The sequence below is a fragment of the Sylvia atricapilla genome, chromosome 9 (assembly GCF_009819655.1).
Source record: "Sylvia atricapilla isolate bSylAtr1 chromosome 9, bSylAtr1.pri, whole genome shotgun sequence".
Classification (NCBI taxonomy): Eukaryota; Metazoa; Chordata; class Aves; order Passeriformes; family Sylviidae; genus Sylvia; species Sylvia atricapilla.
The window spans coordinates 16134857-16162010 of NC_089148.1; the positions used below are offsets into that span (position 1 = coordinate 16134857).

At 39.6% G+C, this 27154-nt stretch overlaps 1 protein-coding gene across 1 annotated transcript in view; it reads right to left on the minus strand.

Annotated features, from left to right (window-relative positions):
- PIGK (phosphatidylinositol glycan anchor biosynthesis class K) overlaps positions 1–22173 on the minus strand; it is a 64769-nt gene extending 42596 nt beyond the window's left edge. The window contains exons 1-9 of the mRNA XM_066325076.1: positions 22059–22173; positions 20575–20628; positions 18396–18487; positions 16245–16380; positions 14903–15014; positions 14461–14557; positions 13999–14116; positions 13128–13238; positions 8430–8602 (exon numbers count right to left, since the gene is read on the minus strand). Of these exons, the coding sequence (XP_066181173.1) occupies positions 8430–8602; positions 13128–13238; positions 13999–14116; positions 14461–14557; positions 14903–15014; positions 16245–16380; positions 18396–18487; positions 20575–20628; positions 22059–22151 (986 nt within the window). The 5' untranslated portion in view covers positions 22152–22173. The remainder of the gene's footprint in view (positions 1–8429; positions 8603–13127; positions 13239–13998; positions 14117–14460; positions 14558–14902; positions 15015–16244; positions 16381–18395; positions 18488–20574; positions 20629–22058) is intronic.
- Between the last annotated feature and the right edge of the window lie 4981 nt (positions 22174–27154).

Below are 27154 nucleotides of genomic sequence, written 5' to 3' on the forward strand. Positions count from 1 at the left end.
GAATACCAATGTTCAACAATTATTCTTCCCTTCCCTACAGGAAAGGAGATTGTAGCCTCCATTGTGGTCTTGTCTTGGGAGCTACTGGACTGGACTATTCCTGACTCAACACTTGGCTGGGGTGGGAAGAAGACATGTTCTCCCTGTCCAAACTTGCTTCTAAACTCTCCTTCTGGCCTGTCACTAATATGCTGCTCAAGTAAAGCCGTGCTCTCTCTAATTTCATGTAGTATGTACAAAGTGAAAGGGGAATTCCCTAAATAGTCTCATGGTTTCAATCATGAGCCCACTGATTTGAACGATTCCTGTATCCATAAGAAATATAAATATATTTTGGTTACATAAAAAAATAGTAATTTCAGTTTGCAAGTAATTCCAGTGCTATATTACAGAATATGAACAGATCTTCACACTTCCACAAAGAGCAGCAACTTCCAGTTCATTTTTGAAAGAAAAATCCTGCCTGTCTTTATGTTCAAAATTAGCTCTGATCTCTAGATGACTAAGGGGGTTTCAACCTTTTCAGTTCTTTTTTATCATACAAACTTGAGGCCAATTTAACTGGCAGAGCAGAGGTGGGCTGTCACCATTCTGTAAAAGCTGAACATCCATGGTTGCCACCCCAGGAAATCTCCAAAAAGTAAACTGGACCCAAATGACTTACATTTACCAGGATTCAGAAGATACAGTGTATCCAACCCCAGAACAGGTATTCCTCCAGCTGCCCATTTATCCTCCTTTCATCATTTTTTTTTTCTTTTTCCATTTCAGGGGATACAAAAGACTTTATTGTGCTTCATTACTTCTTGTTTGCTTCTCCTGTTATTTACCAATAACAAACCCTTCATGTGGTCTTCTGCCTGCAAAAATACTGAATAAATCCCATTTTGCAGTAAATTCTCTGTCTGCAGTATTACTATCTTTTCCTGAAAGATCAATCTCACCACAGAGGTAATACTTTGCCATCCTACAAATTTTATAAAATAAGCTTGGGCACTTCAGTAGATGTATTCAGCATCTGTTTCTATAGATTTCTGATACTCTTGACCAAACACATAAAACAATTTCATTTTATAAAGTAATATTAAACAATGCTCAGCAAGCCATCTGTAAATCCAGTGCTTTATGTGATCAGAATCGCCTTTTGTAATCACCTCTAGTTTTCTTTCCATCCTTAGATACAACTCTGACTTTCTTGCTCCCTAGACATCAGAAATTCACACTGGTCTAAGACCTGGCTGGATAGCAAAGAGATGCCTGGCAATAATGCAATGCTTTTTTCAGAGTTCAGCTCTCCTTTCACAACTTACATTTCACTTCTTTGCTAGAGAACTAGGTCTCTGAGCATGCCCACTGTGCAGCATAACTTCTCTGAGTGTGGTAGAGCCTTCAGAAACAAGCAGTTTGGAGACACATCTCACTCCTCCAGACCATCACGCAGCTCACCAAAACCAACTACAGGCCCTCAGGGACTCACATTTCAGTAACAAATGTAACAGCTCTATGAGGACCCCAGCAAATGCCTGACTTGGAAAAGGTCCCTCCTACTGTGATGGCTCTAAGATGTAGACCGAGATCAGTTTATGGTGTTTTAACCATTGTTATAAAAATACACTGTGAAGGCAGACTGCCCCTTTCCCTCCACGGCTTTGGGCAAGACGGAAATTTTCAGAGGCAGAAATTTCTGACCATCCAGAAGGTCATCCCTCAGGCAATCAAAAAAATCAAGTGTAAGCTTTTTCACAATATGAAAACAGGCAAAGACTAAAAGCATTTGCATATGACTTAATACTGTATTCTTAAAAAGCAGTAATGTTGCTTGAACCTTGGAAATTTAATAGTTATGTGCCCAGATTAATTTCTAGGGCATAAGGAATGGTCAGTGTGAGCTTGGCCTCTAAATTCCAAAGACCTAAGAGTTCCACAATCTCTGTTTCCAGATTCTCTGCTTCTCTTCAGCCCTGCTTTTTTTCACTCTGCTAGAAATCACACACAAGAAGGATATTCCAACAAACATTAGCAGCAGTTCTGGTACTTCTGACAGGAAGCAAATAATAATAACACAGTTTTATTGAAATTCCCATGTTATCTCACAGTGCTGAAAACATGCCAAAATTACATGAAAATATTTCCTGGTCAGACTTATGCCAAATACTACAGCTGTTTTCATGGTCTTCTTCAGCAACGTAGAGCACACAGCAACAGAAATACCACTAGGAACAGACATTAATTTTTATTTAGCACCTGGGCAGCAAAGCAAGAAAATCAAGCCAGGACCTCCATATAAATAGCACTAGAAAGAATAACAAGCACTTCAGGAGACTGCAATTATAAAGCAGCCTGCTCAACTGCAAAAATAATAGCAGGTAAAGATCACACAGGCAGGAGAGATGAAGAAGAAATAATGAAACAAAATAAGAATTTTACATAGGAAAGGTATAAAAAGGAATGGATAAAGGGAAATAAAATAAATCCCCTATATCAAATATCCTGTGATATCTGGATATTTTCAAGCTATCTAGATGATGTTAAAATCTTCTAGATATACTTAAGATCTCCCACTAAACTTGCCATGCAAAAATTTTAGACATTTCCTGTCCACTGCCTAACACTACACGTGCCCAAGTCAACTGGCATATCTAAGTCACTTGTGAAGAATGTGAAGGTACTGAACTTGATTCAAAAGCTGAATCCAATAAAATACTGCCATTGACATGCATTTGCTTATGGTACCTCCACAGACCAAGAGGTTTCTTTGCCTATTAAAGTACATATAAAAGTCACTAACTATACATGGGTTCAACAAAGCAATGTACTGAAAACGTGAAACAATAGAAGCACAACCTGATACTAACAGTTGAAGGTTTCTCATGGAAAAAATGCAGGATACTACACAAAACAAAAATTTGGAGGAAGAGGGAGGAAAAATCACCAAAGAAAATTTGAGTCAAGAGCTATAGTTTTGAAAGAAAATTTTTTGTTGTTGTTGTTACCAGAAAACTCCCCAAATCTGACAAAAAGCATGGTCAAAAATGCTTTCAAAGGAACAAAAAATAAATTGTCCGAAGCTACTTTTTAAAATACCTTGCTAAACAGGGACTCTAATTACCAAGCATAGCACTAGTGTATTTAAAGTCTTCCCAGCACAATTTACACCTGCAGTTCCTTTAGATGTTATTCATCATTCTTATTTATTTTATACCAACATTATAGTAGTGAGACAGCGTCCTGCTACATAATTTTTCCTTCTATAGCCTTCATACTAATTTCAGTTTTATTACCTTGAAAAGTTCTTTTACACTAGCAGGAGTGTGTGTATATATGTCTATGTATATGTTGACCTATCTTTGTGCAAGCAAAGAAACTCCAAATATATTTACAAAACACTTCAGCAAATCCAGCAATAATATTAAACAGCAAGTATTGGTTCACCCATCTCCTTTAATTACTTGTAGGCTATTAGAAAGCACATGGATTACAAAATCCAAACTTATCACTGAAACAGAATACATTTGTAAAACATTAGACAAAAATACAGTACGAGTGTAACCCGTTAATGTTCTTCATGGGAACAATTATGGCATCCCATCTGAAGCTGTTTGTGGACCTAGAAGTAACAACTTCTTAATCCCACCAGCAATTCAATTCAGATGAGTAGAGACCTGCTAAATTCTGAGCTTTTCTTCTATTTTTACATTACTCTAAATCTGAAACATGTTACATCTCCACCAGGTCGTCGCCCAGTAGGAGACGTGGAATATAAGACAAAAACCTCCCATTATCCCATCTAATTTCCACCAAAGACCAAGTTGAACTCCCCGTTTCCATGCCTGCCTGATTCCAAAGGGATTTTGCAGAGTGGGGCATGAAGTGGGCACGGTGGGACCCCCAGGTCCCAGCCCCGGTTACTGTCCTAGCCCCGGACCCAGCCATCGGTCCCGGTCACAGCCCCGGTCCCGGTCACTGTCCAAGTCTCAGTCCCAGTCCCGGTCACTGTCCCAGCCCCGGTCCCTGTCCCTGTCCCTGTCCCAGCCCCGGTCCCTGTCCCAGCCCCGGTCCCTGTCCCGGCCCTGGTCCCTGTCCCGGCCCCGGTCCCTATCCCTATCCCTGTCCCAGCCCCGGTCCCAGCCCCGGTCCCTGTCCCTGTCCCGGTCCCTGTCCCAGCCCCGGTCCCTGTCCCGGTCCCTATCCCTGTCCCTGTCCCAGCCCCGGTCCCTGTCCCTGTCCCGGTCCCTGTCCCAGCCCCGGTCCCTGTCCCGGTCCCTATCCCTGTCCCAGTCCCAGCCCCGGTCCCTATCCCTATCCCAGCCCCGGTCCCGGTCACTGTCCCAGTCTCAGCCCCGGTCCCTGTCCCTGTCCCAGTCCCAGCCCCGGTCCCGGTCCCGGTCCCGGTCCCGGTCCCAGCCCCGCCCGGCGCGCCGCCGCTCCGGGGCGATGGCGCCACCTGCCGGCGCGGCCGGGAGCAGCCGCGGGGTGCGGGCCCGGGCCGGGAACCGCGGCCCTGCGCGGGAACGGGAGCTGGCAGAACTCGGCCAAAAAGTGACTTAGGAAACGGGAAAGAACTGCAGGTCTGCGGCACCCGGTACAGACTGAACGGGGATCTCGGAACAAACCCAGACGCTTATTTTAAGGAAAACCCACTGAGCTGAGCAGCATCTACTTGCCAAATCAATAAATTACCTATTGGTTCATAAAGTGGATTCCCCAGGGCTTCAGGATCACACAACAGCAGCTTTAATTATTAAGCACGTCAAATTGAAAATAGCTGGTAGAAAAGAAGAAAGGACAGGAAAGAGACACAAACACACACACTAGATTGAGAGACTATTAGCTAGTAATATTCTGCAAATGAACCAATTACTCATAATTAGCCCGTTACACAAGCATCCCTCCTAACACAAGTGACCAATTTATTTATTTTTAGGAAAACAGTCACTGCCAGTAGTATCACAATTCTTCACAACAGAAGTATTAAATACAAAGCCTAATTCTCAAAAGCAATGAAACTAGGATGGTTTTATATGATGCTGTCTTTAATTCACTTCTTACTACCCTCAAGGGAAATATTCATCCCAGTTTCTACCAACACTTTCTGCTGATACAGGTCTTCTTCTCATGACAAGAACTGAAAAGGAGAAAGTGTTCCAACTGGCTGAGGAGTTACAATCCAAGTTAAAAAGACACACTCCTAATTTACTAGATGTTCCAAGACCTGCAAGGCTCCTCCTCCAAAAAAGCAAGATTTCTTCTACTCCTTAATGCTGACTTTTTGCACTTGCATGGGGATTTAGACAAAACTTAACCATCTGAATCCTCAGAACCCCTCGACTGTCAGATTTTCTGCAAAAATTGGCAGCTACAGATCCCTGTCAGGACTGAGGCAGCTGCAGAACAAGCCCTTTGAAGTGAACACAGCTTAGACTGAAACAGCTATGAAGAAAGGAAATAGCAGAGGAACCTTCTCTTTATTTTTTAAAGCTTTTACTCGCAAATATTCACCTTACCGCTACGTGGATAGAAAGAATGCCTCTTCTCTTGGTTAATTAGTAGTTGTTCTCTGTATGAGCCTCAAGCCCAAGCCAGAGGAAACTTCAAAGGCCTCACTCATCAAATGTCACGGCAGGAGCTCCACGTGAAGCTGCCAGTTCTGATCTGGCTGCACAGCTATGGCTCACGCTGGGCTTGGGAGCGGAGCTGTACAACCAAGTAATTGCTAAGCAATTGTGTAACAAAAGAACAAACTTCTATTGAAAAGATTTGGCAAAGTCACAGCAGTGGGCAAGATGAGAACTTGAACAGTCTGCCAGCAGTACAATCCTGATACATGTTCATGCAGCATCTTCTATACCCATAATCTGTGTAATCAGTGGTTTACCTCTTTTGTTCATTTGGCTTTTAATGTCCTTATCAGCACGTGTGACTGCAGCTTCAAAACAAACAAATCAGATCTAACACAGACTACTTAAGACTGTGTCAGAGTTGAGGCCTGGATTTCATTTACTGATTATGCTCTGTAACACAAACATTCTGTAGCATTCTACTGCCACCAGTATGTAAAAAGGAGAAGAAAAAAGGTATCAAGCTAACATTGAGGGAAGAATAAAACAGAGGACATGATTCATAAAGGAATGAAGGCTCAAGATTTCATCACATATTAAACCAATAACATCTTCACACTCAGTACCCAATGTAATACAAATTTTGATGTACGAGCAGTATATACTTGTGATCTATCAGATACCTCTTGGTGAACAGATCTTACAAACTCATAAGGCCCCAAGTTCAATTCTCTGTCACTTTCTTCTGCTTCATCAGAGCTTTTAAAACAATGCTTTAGGGCATGAACAAGATTAGTCATAACTATTTTTGAAGGATTATTTCACTTTTAATAAGCTAGTTCTCTCCCAGTGAAACAAAAAAGAATAAACCAGGCTGTGATTGCCCCATCCTTTCCCAGTTGTTTTACCTGAGAGGGTCAACAGCCATCACACTCCCAAAAGGCACAGAATGGTTTAACTGACACTGAGAGGGTTAAGAATAAGCACTCACATTCCTTTATTCAGGAGTCACTTACACTATTTTGGGACAATCCATGGTAACATCCATTAAAAAGTCATGTAATTTGTGTTCCACCTTCTCAATACCCTCAGAAATAGGTGCACGTAAAGTTTGTAACATTCTTATTAAAAATCACAGTAACAGGTTCTTGCAGATCAGACACTCCAAATCTGCATTTTTAAAAAGCATTAATATTTTCATTGAATAAATTCGCTTCAAGCTGTAATTCCTAATTTTTTGTAGCTGTTTACAGAGCTGTCATCCCAAGAAGTACTTACCTCAGAATTCTGCTTAGGGAATTTATTAAACACTCCACATCATTATCTGTTAGAGCTTTACTACAATTTTTCAGTACTTTTTTAACAAATTCCATACTTTCTCCTCCATTAAAAACATATTGTCTATAAATGGTAACAAGACACTGAAAACCTGAGTACTTTTTTAGAAAATTGTTTAAAAGAGAACTATTAAACCAGCATGTCCCCATCCCTTCCAATTTCACAGACTTAAGTGGAATTACCATGATAATGTAATACAGCTTTCATTAAACATCAGAACATTTCTTAAGGATAATATTCTTCTCTGTGCATGAGTGCCCACTTCTCAACATGCTTCCATGTGTGCATGGAATCTCTCTACTACTGACAGCAAACTAACACACACACACACACACACACACAAGCTGAAAATCCTAACCAGTCATTTCCTGTTTCAGAATGGTAAAGCCCTTCAAAATCTATTTCTCCTTTCAATTGTCCACAAATTAGAAACCCACATAGGTAAGTTTTTATAATGGTTTTTACTACCAAAATGTCTCCTACTTGCCAAGAGCTTTTTTATTCTTCAGTGAAAAAAACAAATTTACAGTCACTAAGTACTGTTCTATACTAAGGAATCACAAAACTAGCTTCAGATTTATATGGTATGTACTAATGCATATGATCCAGATATACATACAGTATGAAAGTAAAATATGAAATACACTAAACCTTGTAGGGTATTTATAATGACAAGGACCAGAGTTACTGTTATCTTAAAAAATATATAAAACTGCTATCCACTGGCTTGAGCAACAGTAAACAACAAGACAGACAGGAATTTACATAAATGTATATGTGGAAAAGTATTTAGTCCCTGATATAAGACAATATTTCAATCCTTTGTTTCCCCCTCCTACAGGGCAGTAACATCAAGCACAAAAGATGCAACAGAAATGGAAGTACAATGCTAAATAAACCCTACAGAACTAGCACAACTTCCTTTACATCTTCCCAATAGGTGGCAACAGAATCCCAAAAATACAAAGAAGTTTAAACTTCTTTCTTCATCCACAAAGTAAAAGAAGCCCTGTTACAACTTCAACCAATGAATTTCAATCAAATGAATCACTGAATCTCAGGAACAGAAATTCTCAGGACAAAATAATGTCAAAGGCCAGAGAATTCATAGAACTCAAACAAAGCATTTATTAAAAAGCTAACTGGTAATGAACACCTAACCTGATGGCTTATACTCAGAGCTTATCTGGGGTGGGGAGGCAAACTACCACAAGTAGGAATTGCAGTAACAAAATATTCAAGCACTAAAGTAGAAACGTTAAGGAAGAAAGAAAATTCCAAACAACTTCTGTTGGTGTTGACATTCATACCTTGGCCTTAAGCAGCATTTATTTAGGGTGAGGAAAAGAGTGGGCACTTTTAAACAAAGTTTTCAGCTGACAACTTCATCACAGTAGGAGGTCTATATTAACTCCCCGATTCCTTGTAAGAAATGACAGGAAGTCAGAGTTCTTTTTCCTTGGCAGTTAACACAACTACTGTGTTTTTGTGGCACAAAGCTAGACCAATTAGGTCTAAATAAGGACTACTTACTTGCTTTCAAACCCAGCCACGTTCTGGTCCAGGGAAAGTGCCTCTGTGGTGATCTCCACCTTCCTGACGCTGCCAAAGAAATCTGTTATCAGAACTTTCTGAGGGTCTCGCTGGAACAGGTCGGTTCGGTGCCCAGGGGTGGAAACACACAAGCTTTTTGGACAGACCTGAAACTGGAAAGCAAGATGGACAATCACATCCTGCCCCTAATTCCGCAGTCTCTACATATACCTTCCAAAATGAAACTACTGTTAAAAAGAAAGATAAATGATACACGTAACTTGCATTAATTTCAGTGCAAGCTCCATAGCTGAAAAGAATGGTTAAAAAAATGCACTCAAATGCATGAACATCTTGATAATAATGCCACTGGAGTTTAAAATGCTCCTGTGAAAGCCAACGATCAATTTCATCTAACTATAAATGCACAAACATATTGCTGAATATAGATGCAGCAATGCTGCTATAACCTTCCAGAAGTCACAAGTGGGCATAAATTCATCATATTTACCAAAAGGAGGCATGCAAAATTAAACTAGCTTTGATAAGCAGCTATGTTGAAGGCTTCATAAAGAAGCAAGAATTTACATTTTGATCAGATAAAAAGTCCATCAGTCTTGTTTCTAGTTTATAGCCCACAAATTAATGCATAAGATCTTCAAATATCAAAAGTGCTTTATTTACATTAAGTTCACAGACTTCCTGTGACACCTACAAACAAGCTATTATTATTTACTTTACCCATGTATTTTGTCTACATATCAGATCCCCTATATCCCACACACACTGCAACACCTGAAAGACAAAACCAGCACTTACAAAATCAGAAGAAACAGTGACAGATTTGTTGCAGCATTTAAACACCTGGCAAGGCAGGATGCCTGTTAAGTAACAAGTGTGTTATGTCCCCAGCAGACACAAGGCAACACAAATGCATGTTGGACACAAAGCCATTTTGGACAAGTCGTACCACACCTGCCACAACACAGATCACCTGGTAACAGGGCAGGTCATGTGAGTCCTTCACATTCCAGCCACACAGAACATTTTACACAAGAGACTCAATATACAGGACTAAAACTGTCACTCTCCACATGGGCACTCATCTTCTTTAACCTTAAAATTTCCAAGTGATTTTCATAAACAGGTATGGACCTATTTATGAAACAGACAGGATCTAGAGCTCATACACCTAAATTACATCATGGCTCAGTTCTTACAAGGTTGCATCCTAATAACAAAAAACACAGATCCTAATCCGCTCAGTGCAAATACAACTTGAATTGTCCCAGCTCACGAATGACAAAAACCTGAGAGTTTCAGGCCATACTTCCCAGCAGAAATACTGTGCTCAGCCTGACACAAAATGCACAGGCTTTTGTGGCTCATTCTTTTTGGACAACAGAGCCCTACATTACAAAAACTTTCCCAGAGAGGAAACAATCTATCTGGTTTTTCTTCATAGAGGACAGATTCTATCTTCCCATTCCACCCTTCTGCTCTATTCCAGTTTCTCTTTTATCTCTTTTTAGCCTAAGCCTGTGACATATGGCATTAGGCTGCTTGTCCGGAGAGACCTCAGCTCACTTTTACCTTTACCTGAAGCATACAAGCATTCATACACACTCAGCTCTTATTTTAACAATTCCCATCTCTCTTGTTGGCTGCTATCACACAGCTGCTAAAGAAGAGGCAAATCAAACCCCTGTTATCTTCCCTGTGGTGAAAATGGACTAGACTCATCAGCATCATGCTTCCCATACAAAAGCCATTTGTTAATGCACACACAAACTCCCTAAAGTTTTCATTTTCACCAAAATGCTATCAATTTTCCCCAGCTTTGCTCCAATTAAGGACACAAACATAACAAGCAAGTCTCTGAACTAAACTATAAAAAGTAAGCATTTGTTTTAATCCCACTATCTGAGGCATAAATTTATGTTGCATTTATACAAGTAAGTCTCTCACCAATGTTTAGAGAGTATAAATGCCAAAAAAACTGCATCAGCACTGAAAGTGGGAAACTGATACTGCACCCAACTAATTATTACCTGTCCTGCAACAGTTTACGACCACAACACATTGATACAAATTTGAACAAAGAAATGAAGTGGCAGTGAGAAGAAGACTTCAGTGTTAAAAACCTACCCATCCACGACCACTGTGAGAATGGACTAAACCTACCCATCCACTACCACTGTGAGAATGAACTGCAAACCAATTCTACCACAACAGACTAACACTAATAACTGAGGTCTTCTGACAAAAAAAGGAAAACACAAACACTGGCTAAGTTAAGCACATTTTTTCCTATACTAATTTTTCCAAATTTTTAAACTTTTTTTTCAAACAGAGCTAAACAACTCCTCCAACTTTGTTAACTTTTCTAACAACAATTTAGCTCCTTTATGACAAATGACACCTCATTTAGAAATTTATTTGAATCTTACTTTTAAAGTTAAAATGTATGACAATTCAATGTAGTTTTTATTTTCAGGGAATTGTGATCAAACCTGAAGTAAGTCATTTGCACAGCTTTATACTATCCCTTAGCAACACAGATGGAGCAGGTGGGGAGTAGGTGGAGTGGATTATGAAAAACGATGTATCATTCTTTGCAGGAATGCAATATCCAAATCTTAGGTGGATGTGAAGAGAAGCTGTTTCAAGAATGGTTAGAGAAAAGTAAAGAGGTAATGGCATAGAAGTAGTGCAACAAATACACAGTACCTCAAAAAGAGAAGACATTTGACATATCAGAAGATCAAACAACTAAATAACATTTAATTTTAAAGCTAGGTAGTGAGCAACATAAGTTACCCTGATCTTGGAAAGCATTAATTTAAATTTAAAAAATCAGAGTTGGATAGAATACCTCCTGCAACTGTTGGCAAAAAAACCCCAGGTTTATATCCTTACCATGGACTAACCATATGTCAATTTGGAACTCTTAGATGAAGCTTTGAAAAGCACCAACTCAAAGTCAAGTGGTCACACTTGCTGAAATGTGTGCAGATTATGACTCAGTACCTGATTATACAATGGTCTGGGTTGGAAGAGTCCTGAAGGATCATCTAGTTCCACCTTCCTGCCAAAGCCAGGGACACCTCCCTCTAGACCAGGCCTTGAGATCCCATCCAGTCCCATCCCAGTCCCATTTGGCCATGAACAAATTATCACAAATTAAGATATATTTCTGTCCCTTCTCTTCCACTCCCCGAGCATCAATCAGCAAATCAATGTATGATAAGATGACTTACATTATGGAAGGAATTTACCAGTATGGATAACTTCCCTCAGCTCTTCCTGAATATTTGGCATATAAGCAAAAACACAGTTAGGTATCTTCTCCAAAGAACTCAAAAAGTAAACTGCTTGGCCAGCTAACAAATTTCTACACTTTTCACAATAATCAGATTAACATCCTGCTGACCAGACCTCCTATATCCCTTTCCAAGAGTGTGTCTTACACAGTAGAAAGCACTGTTCCTTTTTATTACCTTTTATTATTAACAGAAAATATTTTCTTGTTTACAGTGACATTTGAATGAAAAGGCTAGACAAAGATAGTTAATCAACAAAGAACTTGCATGTTTTTCTTTATCAAAATTTATTTTAAAGTTACCTGTATCCTATAATTAGAAGGTATTAAATTATAGGACAGAATTTAATTTCCACAGAAGTAAGTAAAAGAACCTTGAGTCTTAGCCACTGAATCAATTCTGTATCAACATGAAATCTGCCAAGTGTGGGTTGTTCAGAGAGAATTCTAGCACACATGTAGCAGTCAGGCTAACACCATCCTCTGTAGACAGAGGGTGGCATAAAACTTTTGAGCAGCTGCTCCTTTTACAGAAATGAATCTGTGACAATGTAAGTGGTGGCTCTTAGATTACTGATGTGGCACAGCAGGATTTACATCTATAAGGTACCAAACGATAACCCATGACTACAAATAAACCAGCATTGGAACAGGTATAAAGGGTTAACAGAGCAAATAAAATATGGATATGTTTCATGTCATCTCCCAAGTGTATACATCTCACTGCTAGAGAGGCATTTTCATAAATTTTGTCATACATTATCTGGCTGGCTTCTTCTTTTCCTTCTTTTTCGTACCTGAAACCTACAATAGTGTTTGTCTCAGCTATGATTAAGTGCAAACATTGACAGATTTGTATGTATCTTGCTCTGGAATCTAAGCAGATATACAGATAAATTAGTCTCTGCAGGCATTTGTGAGTGCACAAATTTTAACTGTTTTTACTGATTTTAACTGTTTTTAACTGTTCAATCACCTTTGCAAAACAACATCAATGCCTGCTTTCCCACATCTGCAAAGTGTCTGCTATCCTGGTTTTAGAAGCTTCCTGCTAAAATATTTCACATGGAAATGCTTCATTCTATTGATGTGAATATTTAATGAATACTTCATTATTTTTTCAGCAAAAAATACAAAATCTGGCTCATTTTGGTTATTTTTTTCTGGAGCCAGCAAAGCACTTTCAAATGAGGACAATCCTTGAAGTGTTACACAACTACATTTAACAATAGCAAAAAAATCCTCCCTCCAAAGCTGCTTCCGAGAGAAACAGCAGGAGCATAAAAAGCATTTGAAGAACCCTACAGACAAAATAGATTAGTTTTAGAACTATTAAAGTCATTAGCATATTAATGAATGTTGAGTATTCTACTTACTAGGTCATTCATATTTGTCTGACTGGCTGGATGAATTTCTTCCAGGAACTCTAACACATAGAACGTGTATCTGTCCATGAGATGAACGCCAATCCCCAGGTCAGGCTGATGCTTTAAAAACAACACACAGCAATTATTGGGCATTTGCAGGAGAGAACTCAGCATTCGGGAGAGGGAACAGAATGTAACAGCATGTTGCAAAACTTAAGCATAATTTTTTTTTGCTCTTAGGCAAATTATGTAAAGAAAATTACTAGCTGTGAAAAAACCTACTGCTGATAAGCTGAACAATGCAGTTTATCTATAAACTGTATCCTGGTAATTTCTCTTTCCCAAAAAGCAGGGAACTCCTTCTTAATGGTCCAGCATAGACCTCTGGACTTCAAAAAATAGGGCTGGGAGAGCCAGTGTATCTTACAGCAGTGTGTGGGTTCAAGTAATCCTGACCAGCTGGTTTTGGTCTGGCTGGGATCGCTCCTATGTAACTGTCCTCTCTCCTGTAATTCAGCTGGGGGATATAATCACAGCAGGTGAAAGCCAGCATTTGGTTTTATATCGAGTATAGTAAGTCCCAGATTGAATATTCCTCACACACATCTCCCAGCAGCCTTCCCATAAGATTTCTTGCTATCCTAGGCAATGCATAAACTGGCCAGCAAGCACAAGAAATCCATCATTAGCCTGGCTCTTTGGGACAGCACACAAAAACAAGCAGGAACAGTAGACTTACAAGTTTTGTCAAACCCCCACAAAATACCTTATACATTCAGTAATTAGAATAAAGGAAATCTTTAGTTAAAAGTCAGCAGGAATTGTGCTTTTAACTCAAGCATTCTGAAAACTGTCCTCAGGATCACATAAATCTACTTACTGATAAAGAATCTTCTCCTACTTGGCTGCTAGCCAAGGCCATTATATTGGGTGAATAAAATCGTTCATACATGGATGCTCCTTGACAAGTATCAATAATAAACAGCAATTCATTGTACCTGAAAGAAACAAAACAGCCTCCTTACCCATTTCTACTTAGACACCATATACATAGTTTGCTTTTTAGTTACCAGGACAGCTGCTCAGAACCTAAGGAACAGGAGCTCACCCTGATCAGATTTTGGATGCGAGTTTGTCCAAAGCAATACATTTGAGCAGCTCTAACTGCAGGAAGCTGAAAGCAAAAACGAAAACTTTGCTTTCTGAACGCAAACTGTCACACAATTTTATGGACAACTGACAGTATCACTGCTGCAGGTAAGCAAGGCCTATCTGTAAGACACACTTAAGAGTATGTTCACAATATTCAATATTTAATGTCTACATAATGCTTATTTCTTACCTCCTTTTCTGCCACATTTGTTCAAAGGCATCAGCAAGTTCCACATTTGTGATTTCTTCAGAATCTTGAAATTTTAGGAAACCATTTCCACCATGGCCTAACAGAAAAGTCAGAAGTTAGACAAGGATGTAGGTTAAAGGAAGATATACAGCCTAGTGGATAGTACTTCTAAAACAAGGTAAACACAGCTGTGTTTCTCCATAAACAGTCCAACAAAATAAACTATTGATACAGTAAAAGCAATACACATACACCATTTCAAATGGAATCTATACTGGCTTAGTACTGCCTTATAGGCATTTTTCCTTAATTAGAATGACATGCTGAAACCAGAAAAACATCTTTTGGTCGATCCTTTTGTGCATTTGGACTACTGATGCTTTCAACAAACCCATCCAACTGAGCAAGTATCAATAAACTGTACAGAGAAACCTGCAATTACCTGTCATATATATTAGAATATTGCTTCTGTCATCAGAAAGAAGACGTTTAGATCGTGGTGTGCTTGGTGGGATTCTTCCCGTTAAAACACGCAAGAAATTTTCAACAGTAACCTATGAATAGAAGCATAAGGTAATTTTCTAAAGATAAAAAATATTGATCAGCTATAGGCTGGGTTACAGAAATTAAATAATGGAACACTAAAATATGCAGTGTATCTAACCAGACATAGTACAGTGTGATATAAACTACATAAACATTTCCTGTGTAAGGTTTTACTTCAGGTTAAGAATCATGTGGCACCCTCCACTTTACTCCTCTAACATCAGCCTGTTGCTTAATTATATCCAATAAATCTACCACCATTATAATTTTTAAATATATTAACATTGATCTAAAAACCTGTCAGCATAGAGCTTCCCTGTGCCAAAGCTACTCCTGTGCCCACAAAACGCTCCAACATTAGTGTGTGTTACCATGGAAAAACAAAAGTTTAAATTCCCTCCACAACTCAGAAAAGAGAAAACAAGATCAATTCAATTACATAAGTCTGAGTGATCAGGTAAGATCTATCTGAGTGGTGACTGCAAGACATTCTACAAAACACCACTTCCTCTTTAAGTACTCAAGCACAGCTCAGACGCCAGCAACAAATCCATACCAAGGAAAAAAACATGATAAAAAGAATGTAGCTCTATTCCAGTTCTGTGTCTTCACTTCTTTGTATAAAGCTTCAGACAAATAAAACATCTACTGTATACCTCAATACAATTCAATAAACCTTTACCAGTAATTCTACACCACTATTAAACCAAGAAACTGCTGTGAAATTTTTTCTCAATTTGTAGAGATGGTGCCTGGTATGAAGGAATATTACATAAAAAGAAAAGTGACAGAATGCAGATTTTTATACAGTAATTGCTTTGCAGTAATGATTAAGTTAAGGCTTTTGCTTTATTGTAGGAGCATATGCTTAAGATTAGGAATTGAAGTACATCTACCTAATAAACAGTTCAATTGCACACCAAAATTTTCACAATTTTTGTGTTGGGAAGATGAGACATTGAACAGTCATTTCCAAAGAGATTTCAGTCATATGATTCTATTCCATTATTTAAAATAGATACACAAAACATGTTTCTAGTACAATGAACTTCAAATACAAACTCAAATATCAAGGAGAGGAGGGGTATGTATTTTAGACTCATCAGCTGATAATAAAAGCCCAGCCCAAAACCAGCAATATGAACAGAAAGACTTCCTCAGACTTCAGAGATGCTGCATAAATCCTTAAACTAGCACTAAAAAATAAAGACTCAGTGTTTTAATTAAAGCACTGTCACCTCATAGCTTCTGTAATCCACTTCTACATCATCTCCATAGACATTCAGCTCCATGTTTTTATGACTAAACACAGTTGCAGGTTTGGGATTTCTGGGATTACATGCCATATCATCTGCCAGCATTAAGACAATGTGACTGTGGAAAATAAGAAAAGAAACATTTCAGACATTCTACTTTCACATAACAGTCAAACAGAAATTAGAACACTGTTCAACAATTACAACAATAGACAGGATCATTAAAAAGATTCCTGGAATTGCAAGTAAACTTTGCATAGTTATACCCTGTTTCGTTATGAGCATTCTCAGTATCACAAAAATATCACACACAGAAATGCAGCTGGTTGTCATTCATCTACAGGGCTAATCAGGCCAAAGATAAGCATGAGAGTATTTGACATCAGCAGCTTTGGTATACAGGCTTGCCTGGACCTGGGAGGTCAGAGCTCTTAATAAAAAAACTCAGAGATTTTTAAAGAGCACTAAAAACAATCATGTCCAAGAATCATGATTGATGTTTATTTTTCAGATGTGATTTTGAGGCTTTTTGGAAACTTTTGTTTTGGTTTTTGTTTGTTTGTTTGTTTTTGTCTTGTTGGTATTTTGAAAGAAGTCTCGCAGCAAAGAAAGAAAAACAGATAAGGTAAGTTTGCCTGAGGAAAAAACACGCTCAAATCCACATAAAAATTGCTGTATATGCTAAGTAAGAAGGCTCTCTCTCTCTCCAGCTTTTCTCCAGTGTCTTAGAGAGTATTCTTGACTGTAGTCTAAAGCATTGCTGGCTTTTTGACATTAATTCCAGATCTTTGCATATGGATAAGAAATGGATCTTGCTACAGAACACAGACATCTCAGTCATGCCACAGTTCTTGCAGTTTCTAAAACTCACACCTATTTTGACTTTAATGGTGATAAAAGTTCTAAGGTAAGAGCAGTACTAGTGACTAGTGACAGAATTTCTGCGGCAGTGCCAAGGGCACGTGTGCTTCAAAGGCTGCACAGGAGAGAGAACAGCTGCTTCTGAATGACATGGGCAAGGACAAAAGGAATCTTTCTGTGCCTTTCAGCCCACAGCACTTCCACAGTGCATTCCCTTGGATTTATAACCCCAAAATGCATCTAAAAATTGAGTATCAAAATCCACTCTTTCAAAAACCAGAAAGCCTTTTTTTTTTTTTTTTTTTTTTTTTTTTTTTTTTTTTTTTTTTTTTTTTTAAATTCACAGCTGAATGGGAGTTAACTGGGGAACTCAATTGTGCAGTTTTGGATTTGGACAAAAAAAAATGCCATACCAATTCAATCCATCAGAACATGCATTTTGCAGTGATGAAGCAGGCCACACTTCTTCAGGTAGACATGCCAGAGAAACTACCAGTTCTCTAAACTACCATCAAAAACCAGGACCACAAGGAATTCTATAGGAGCATATGATACATATAGCTTATTACACAGTGGATGCTGGTGCCTTAAATTCACTTCCACAGTTCTGACAGAAGTAAATTACATTCTGAAACAGCTGGATGGAACTGTGCCAACACCCCTAGGACTTCCAGAAGGAACACAAAGGAAAGATACATCAGAACTTTGCTGTTCCTGTTGTGAAAGAAGAGATACTGTTCTAACCCTTGTGCTATCAATAGAGAAACACAACTTGCATGGACAAAAAACCTTGTTTCTCAAAAAAAATAATGCAAAATGGGTTTTTTCAAGGCTACTGTCAATATATAGGAATTGCTCCTATAGATCAGTCTTTAAAGACTCAGTATAGTTACAGATGTGGAAGTCTTACATCTTAGTACAGTCAGAGTTACCAACATGTCCACACTAAAAGGAAATTAAAGTACAGCAAGGCTCATCTCAAGTAGTACTGTCATTGCTGAGTGCACTTAGTAATTTTCAAATCACACTTGCACCAATTTTTTAAGTGGTACATTTTAGTGGCTAGATCTAATTAGCCTGTTTCAAATGGAAATTTTATTATGCAACTTGTTGCTTTTCCTTTGGAACAACATTGCTGCACTTTTCACCATACTGATGTGTTTGTGTTCTTCCTTTTTACTTTTATCCAGTTAAACTGGGAAGAAAAATGTATTTCTGTATTGCTCATTTAGTAGCACATTTGCAAAACTGGATTCACCAAGATTCCCTCACCTATCAGGAATGCCCAGTCTCTTGACACTTCTGTACACTGAAAGAGTATTTGCCACATGACGATAATTAAACCAGAATCGAGACGTACACACCTTGAAATGAGAAAAAAAAAGCATATTAAACAGTGTAAAGATACAAACTGGCCTGGCACATTGCACCAGAAGAATGCGATTACAGGATTATAAAAACAGCAACAACTCAGAAAGAATATAGTAACATCAAGAAACTCATAAGTTATGTAAATCTTAGTTGTACCAAAGCAAAAAACTCTGAAAATAGAAGTTAAAAAAAAGTTCCCACCACACTGACTCAAGACAAAATTGTCACAAACCCTTACTAAATATACATAGTGGCACTTCAGGGAATAATTCAGCAACAGTAAGTGGATAAGCTAATTTTTTTCATTTGCTTTCTCCTAATCAAATGGAAGAGAGATCAAAGGAAGGTTCTCATCTCAATAGCAAATCCATTCTGGGATCATTCTTCCACAAGGGCACAAGTGAATTACTTCATGCAGAAGCCACACACAGGGGAAAATGCGCTGAGGACATTTGCATTTATGGAGTCAAAGTAAGAGCAAACTGAGCTCTAACCAATACAAATACAAATGAATCTGAATCCAAATTCTCAGAGTTCGATTTCTACAGTTCTAACAGGCAAGGGGTCAGGGCTCAGCCATTCCATTTATATACACACTCCCTAAATCAGGTTCTGATTCAGACATTTCAAAAGCTTCTATAAGATGTGACTTTAAAGCCACAAAAACAGAGACGCAGGAAAAAGCATTTAGATAGATTTTTTAATTTTTCAGCTCTAAACATAGAGCTCTAAGTCACACTACACAGCATCTTTTTCTCTACTCATTTTCATAAACAGAACGGAGTTGTAGCTTAAGAAATAATAAATTTCAGCCTGAAAGGATCCTTTTGTGTGTCTATCACCCTATCAATTAGGAATTCCAAAAGAGCCCACAGCAATCAGTCCACGAGGACATTTGTCTTTCAGCAAGATTTAAAACTCTGAAAACAAACTGTCCAATTTAGCTGAGACACTTCAAGGTACCATCATCTGCCCCCTGCCTCCAGTACCTCCCTTACAACACAGTGAAAAGTGTCTAAGCTTTAAATATAGTGATCCATGCTGCAGCATATTAATTCAACCTATTGATGAAGTGGGATTACTTTTGATGAAGTGGGATGAAGTACGATCCAAGGTTTGAAGTGCCTGACAGCAGTAAACCCCTCCCTGCTCTACTGCTTAAAAAATTAGTAGCAACTGCTACAAAACTTAACCACTAACCAGAGAGAAAATAAAACCAGCAGAAAATCTGTTCAGCAGAGAAAGTACAGGCCCTTGGACCTAATTTTCTACCTTTTTTGTGTGGTTTTATGAGTCCCAATAACGGCATCTATTTATTAATAATATTAAAGTAGTATGTTACGTTTTAAAGTTTCAAGTTTGTACATTGTAGAATATATAAATTATTCCTCTGATTAGTTACTGTTAACTTTCCTTTTGTATTGCTCAGTTTTAGTATCTGGAAAACAAACAGCTGCTACTGAGTAATTACAATAGTGTTCTGAAACAAATTAGTCATTAAGACCTGAATTGTGATTAAGAACCGACTGTGCAACACAATTCAAAGCTAATTAAAAGTTACATGGCAAAGAAAAAAAGAATTAGGGTAAGAACAGTTGATCTGCCGCCCCTTTTTTTTTTTTTTTTTTTTTTTTTTTTTTGCATTGCCTGAATTGATTTTATTTCCAGCCTGTTATCACAAGCTAACAGATTGAATAAGAACATGAATAAGAACAAAAATGAGATATAAATTCTACCTTTCTGGTCAAAGAGACCAGACTTCCCTGGTATCAGAATTACACCTTTTTTTTTTCAATATGCAGTATGCTAATTTAACTATTTTAATACTTTCAGAACTTTTGTTTTATGAATCCTGCCATTTAGCTAGACACATTGAGTGCTTGAAATTTGGTCATATTGAAAAGATAATTTAATTATAGTGTAATAAATTTGCAGGCACAATTTCAAATTTATTAATTTCCAAATGTTTATCTTTCCATTTCTTTCAAATGAGCACAACTCTTGAGTGACTGTTGCAATTATGGCTCCTGATGAAAAACTGTCAGCTTTATTGGAGGGAAACAACCTGGACCATCCTTACCAAAACTGCCCAGTTATTTGTATGTCCACTTCTAAAAAACTGCTCTGCTTGATCCTGAAAGATGAAAAAAATTTTAGGTTTTTCAGCAATAAGAAAGAAATAACTATAGTTTTGTTATCGCCACAGCAGTGTTCAGTGCATATGTTTACCACACATTAATACTAAATAAACCTTAGAAAAGCTAAAAGAGAGGTATTTTTCTTAATATTTGTACATTTCGTATGAATTACCTGCTCCCAATCTTTCCCTGAAACTCACCACAGAACAAAGAGGAATTATTAGTCACTTGCACCTTAGTTAAAACCAAAAGCCCACACATCTCTACCCCAAAGGACACTTCAAGAACAAAAGAATATGGTTTATTGACCTACGGTTTCATCCTTAATGAGAAAAGAGGCTTGGATTCAATTCAACTCAATTTTAAAAAGCAGGTAAGAGAATCTGCAGTTTTAACCCACTTTAAATCCAAGGTGGTTACATTTATCTTCCAAAATCAGGATCTATGACAGCAACCTTCTGTATAAACTGTGTTCTCTATAGTTCTCACTTTCCCTTGCAGATGAGAGGGCCCTTTCTCCTCAACAGAGACCATAAATCAGGACACAAAAAGGGGCTAAGACTTCACAGAGGTAATGGAATAAGCCTGTCACAGGGCAACAATCCAAATGTGCTGACTCTTAAATCAGACTCTTAACGCTGAGGAGTTCTGGGATGATGCTTGTGGTCTTACACAAGACACACGGTAACAGAAAGTGTGTTGTACTTCAGGCAGCAAACAACTTGCAGTTTAATTAGTCATCCAGACACTGTAAGAATATTTCTATTGTTCGAGGTGCGGGGGTTGTTTGGTCCTATTGTAATTGATTTCAAGCCTAACAACTTGTTAATAACACAAAATTCAAAAGCAAACAACACTCCAGATGAGGCGTGGGCACAGTGCATTAAGCTAATTGCTGAAATATAAAACTACTCCCACCTGACAAACCCACTGGCACCTGCGGGCTGGGCACGGGGCCGGGGAGCCCGGGCCGCTCCTCTGCCCCACCCGGAGCCCCGCGACCCCGGCCGGCTCCCAGCCGCCGCGAGTTACGGCGTGTGGCCAACACCAAACTGAATTCCAGAAACTCGCAAGAGGATGGAGAGTCTGGGGCTTTGTAACTTTCTGCAGTTGGCACAAAGGGCAGACACCGGCCGAGCCGCCCAGCATCTGGGCACACAGAGCCCCGCGGTTCCGCCCACGGGGCAGCGCCGGGCGGGACCGGCGGCGGCTCCGCCCGCCGGGGAGGCAGCGCTCGGTACCGGTGCCCGTCGTAGGGACAGGGCCGCTCCTGGGTGCCGCCGGCGCCTCCGCACAGCTCCGCGGGCAGCCCACGGCCGCGCTCCCCGCCTGCGGGGGGAAGCCCTGGGGACGCCGGCGGCCCCGAGCCCAAGGCGCCGCCCGCCCGCCCGCTCCCGGGCCCCGCGCGGCTCCCCCAGCCCCGTACCTGGGCGCCGCTGGCCAGCGCTGCCCCGCAGCAGCCCAGCAGCAGCAGCGCGGCGGCGCGGGCCCGGGAGGCGCGGGGCACGGCAGCCGCCATCTCGGCCCGCCTCCTGCACGGGCCCGGCGCCGCGGCTGCCGGAAGGGGCCGGCGGCCCGTGCGCAAGTTCCGCGGGGCGGGAGCGCCGCTGGCCCGCGGCCGGGCCGTGCCCTGCCCGCTGCCGCCGGCCCTGAGCGCCCCTGGTCACACACGGAGCTCTCCCGGCCTCCCCGGCTCCGACAGCCCGCCGCGGTCCGGTCTGGCGGAGCAGAGGCACACCGTGGCTCCGTCAGGTGCTGGTGCTAGAAAACACCGCCCACCTCGCCTCGGGCTTGGTTGGCCCCTGCGGCTGTAACAGCAGCCGTGTCTCTCAGCCACCTTCGAAAAATCCTGTGAAATCCTGGGCTCCACTGGGGTCACTAAGAGGGCAGGGCATGGTGAGCTGTGAGGCCAGGGTGTCACCAGGTCTTGGTGGCCACAGGGCTGCCTTGGAGAGTGCAGGGCACAGCTCTGGAAAGGGACCACCTCTGGCAAGGGAGGGAGTGAGATCTAAAGCTAGATTTTTTTTTTTTTTTCATTAAGCCTCACAATAGCTTTGTCTGTAGTGCATGCATCCCTCAGAGCTTACACATCATCAAATTTTTATTTCAATGTATTGAACCACTTGGTATGAATCTTTTTATCTCACCTTGTCACTGCTTTGTTCAATTGCCTGATGCCTTCTATTACTGGAGATGCAGAATCTGCCCTGAACCATGGAAGCTATTTCCTGCTCCGTGTACTTGTCACCAGTAATGACTTTCTCAGACAGGAGCACATTTCCAGGTATTGATGCTGGAATTTCAATAGCATCACGTTTGCTGTTTTAAAGCATCGCTGGTTTCCTTGAGAAAAATAATCACCTGTTATTAGATGGTACTTACTCCCTTCAGAATACCATAGCCACCGGCTCCTGTTGTGCCTGAACCCATCTCCTGTGTGAGCCTATGGAGAACCTACTGAGAAGTTCTATAGTTGTCAATGTCTCTTGGTGCCTGCTTGTAAGCTGCACTGATTATCTTCTTCCAGAAAGCTAAATGAATTTAGGGCCAAGCTGAAGCTTTTTTCTTGCCCCTTCAGATGCTTCCACTTAGGTGTCTTGATCATTCTCAGATGTGGCCAAGATGTGTCAGTAATTCTAAAGGATGGGCAAGGATAACACTAAAGGATCTCATGAATACAAACATGTATTCATGCAGTTTGGTGAACTGATGAGTTGATTTCATGTGCCTCGGCTCAGGTAGCACCTCATTACCTTTCTGCTCCTGTGTGGAGTTGGCCAGAAAACGTGACAGAAGGTCTTGTCTGAAGGCCTGTGACTGAACTTCTTCCAGCTAACTTCCTTGCTCTTTGCATTTATTACAAATATCCATCCTTTTGTAACATGCACCTTTTCACACAGAAATGATGCCAGCAGCTGTATCCTGATGATGAGTCTTTGAACCAGACATAAGTCCTGTTTGTACCACATGAAAAGTTATGTCAAATAGGGCCAAAAGGTGACTTTTGGCTTATCAAGAAACATTCCTGTTCCATTATCTGAAACATTCCAATGAATGTCTTTTCTATGAATAAAATTTTAAATCATCCTGTTTGCTTACAAACTCCTGAACCTCCTGAAATTTATATCAGAGGTGACTAATTTTTTCATTCTCTAGCATGCTAGACTTTGTAGTTTTAATAGCATTCTTTAAAGATCATTGTGTATGATTTCCTACTTAAGAAAATATATTGAAAAAGTGGGGGAAAAAATCTCATATGTCATTGGAATGATATAAACAGGTTAAGAACCATGAGAAATTTTCCTTAGATGAAAGATCACTTGTATTTATCTGGTTACATGTAGTTGGGTTTGCAGTTACTAGGAAGGTTCAGTTGGCTCCTGATGTAGAAGTGTAGCTGCAAACTCCTGGTTCTTGTGTCCCCTGGTGTCAATTGCAGTGTGTGAACAGTGCTTGGATCAGCTACAGCCACACTGCAGGGAGTACTCTTTGATTGTAGGTGTTCAGGTCCTATTGCTGCCTTTCCATCCCAGGGCAGAGGCAGCACTGAGTTAAGGCAAACTCAGTTGCACCAGCTCTTTGCAGTACTCCAAAAGAATGGCCATTATTCCCTCTGATTTATATTCTGTGTAATACAGTGCATCACCTTCTTGGGTCTGTCTCTGGTTTGCCTTCTGAATTGCCTTAGCCTGCTTGAGTGTATTTTCTAGTGGATCTATTTCTCCTTCTCCTTCTGGTTTTTATTTCTTTACAGGCTCAATCTTTCTGGGCTTTAGTATTCATCAGACATGTATGAGTGTGCCAGTGCTTCAGGCATTATTCCTGGAGGTGGTATCACTTCTTCTTTTTCTCCAGTAAGACAGTACCAACAGCTTCATCCTCATTTTTTTTCATCTTTATTCCCTTAGGCAGCTCTCATTACATGCTTCCATGCCTGTACAGGATTTTTTTTTTTTTTTGTCTAGTAGAGCTCTATGCTGTCTGCTTCTGTTTCTTCATTCTGCTTTGTTTCCATGCTAATGACAGTATTTTCCATGCTCTGAGTGTCTTTAGCTTGACCTTTGCCACAATGTGTCTTGTACTTCATGGTGAGTAATTAGAAAGGATACCAAATGTGTATCCCAAAATGATTTGTAATTAAAACAACTGTTTAAAAAGCTGCTGTAGCTGCAGCTGGTATTCACATTGGTGCACATCTTGGTGCCCTTCCAGATTCTTTCCTCCTCCAGCAGGTTGCTCAGCCCTAATCCTCTAATCTATACCCTCTAGAAATTGCCCTTTATGAACCATCTGTCAGCTTGCTCCTGTCCAGCATGGAGCAAACAAGCCTTGCCTTCCACTGAGGAGGAGCAGAAATCCCAAGTGTAACACCATAAGCTCCCAAAACAGGGATTTATGGTACTAGAGTTCGCCTGACATTTTCTGATCACAAACTTGGGTTTTTTTCTATACCAAAAATACCAATTAAATATTCGTAATTTTTTTGTTAATAACCTTGATTGTACTACCTATTTGTATCATAGTGTATGTCTTCCTTCTGTTCTCTTGATCACTGTTCTGTGTCTGTTTTCCTGTTTGTATTACACTTGCATGTACTGTCTGGTAATTGTCTCTTGTGTAAGAGAAAAAAAAAATCTATCTGTCTGTATTTATTATGCTTCCTAAAGAAAAATTAAAAGAAGCTCTTGCACTGACATAACTCAACAAGAGTGATTCTTAAGGAATCATCAATAATGGCTTGACTCTACTATTCCACTTAGGAATGCAGATCTATCACTTTCTTCATTTTGACTGTCAATACAATAAATTAAAAAATGCCAAAACAAGTCTACTATAGTTGGGTATCGCAGCTGATAAAATGGCGACAGTAATTAAATTATTGATTGATCTCACTCATTTGGGTTTTTTCCTACTTCTATTAATGGAAGACTGGCTTGACTACAGAATGTTCGTACTTTGAAAAGATTTACAATAGCAAATTAATACTGATAAAAAATAGGCAAAATTAATATGGTGATAGTAATAGATACAGAACTTCCAAAGGAAATTATTTGAAAGCAGCCGTGTTTGTAATTTTGCTGTGCTGACACAGTTGTACTCAAGGGTGTTTGTAAATAGATTCTCTTTGTCCTCTCGCTCTGACTGTACACTTCTGTTCATCCATAGCATCAAGTGGCTTAACTCTACATTGGAATCAAACCAGACAGTATTTATTATTGTTATTTACAAAGTGGGATTATAGACATAACATTTTACAGGCCTTTTAAGGTCAGAATAGAACACAAGCAAAAACCTTGAAGTCTGCAATGAAATTCAGTTGACATTTGTTCTTAATGAATTAATCATCTACCTTGTCATCAGTTCTGTTCTGTCATTAATGATGTAAATATTACCAGGTGTTGAATTTCCATATTGTTGCATTGTGTAATAAACCAGTATTTCAACTTCAGAAGACATGAAGTTACTGACCATTCCAACAGTTTATTCTGTTGGTAAAAAAAAGTAAAATATGAGAAAACAAACCAAGCAAAAGCAGTGGTAGCTTATTGAGATAGTTTATTAGCTGCATCACATTTAGTCTTTGTGCATCAGTATTTTTCTCAATAGAAAAAGCTGAAAATATTTTCTCAAAGCATTATCAAAAGAGCAAAACTGAAAAAGACAGCAGTAAACCCCCCAATCTATGTTCGATTAAAAACATTATTTAAACTTGCCCTCCCCATTTTACATTTTCATTTTAAAAGGGTTCATTCTCAAATAGAAAATTCATGGGCTTCTTAATTAGGAACCAGATAAGAATCTTAATTAAATTCCCCTAAATAAAGCTATGTTTAGAACCAGTTTTACCTTTGACTTCAAGCGGTGGATAGAACATTGTGTGTTTTAGAATCGATAAGAAGTCATCACTTTTATTCCACTGCCAGTTCTGACATCTCTATGATAGATCTCTCCTGGGTCCTGAACACACCGAGTACCTGAGTGTCTCAGGAAAGTCCTCCCTGTAGGGACTGAGCTGAAGTGGACTCAGCTCTGCTGGTTAAATTAACTCAAATAAAGGCCAGTGTTGCTGATAGACTCATTTTAGCTCCCAAACCAATACTTAAAGCTATTGTGTGTACTCAAACTACTCTTCAGCCTGCAATCTAAAGATAACCTTTTGTCTTTCAAGTAATTGTCTTCATTTTGCTAGCAAGGGGTTTTGTATTCCATTGAGGACTACTCATCAGCTGTATGAGAAAACAAACAAAACATTTGAAAAAAAAGGGCTGAATGCACATCAGCTTTACCTGGAAAATGTTAATATCATGAAAATCTTATTAGAAATAAGATCTCCAGTGAGTTCCGAGTCAATTTTATAAAAGGTTACTCATACTCAAGTACAATAGCATTGATTAACATTAAATATTTGTACAGTGACTAGAACTGGATCCAATATATTGCCAAGAAAGGTTATGCAGATCAGTGTGTGATGGGTACTGAAATGTCAATATACCTGAGTAGTGGAATGGTGACTTGAGAAGC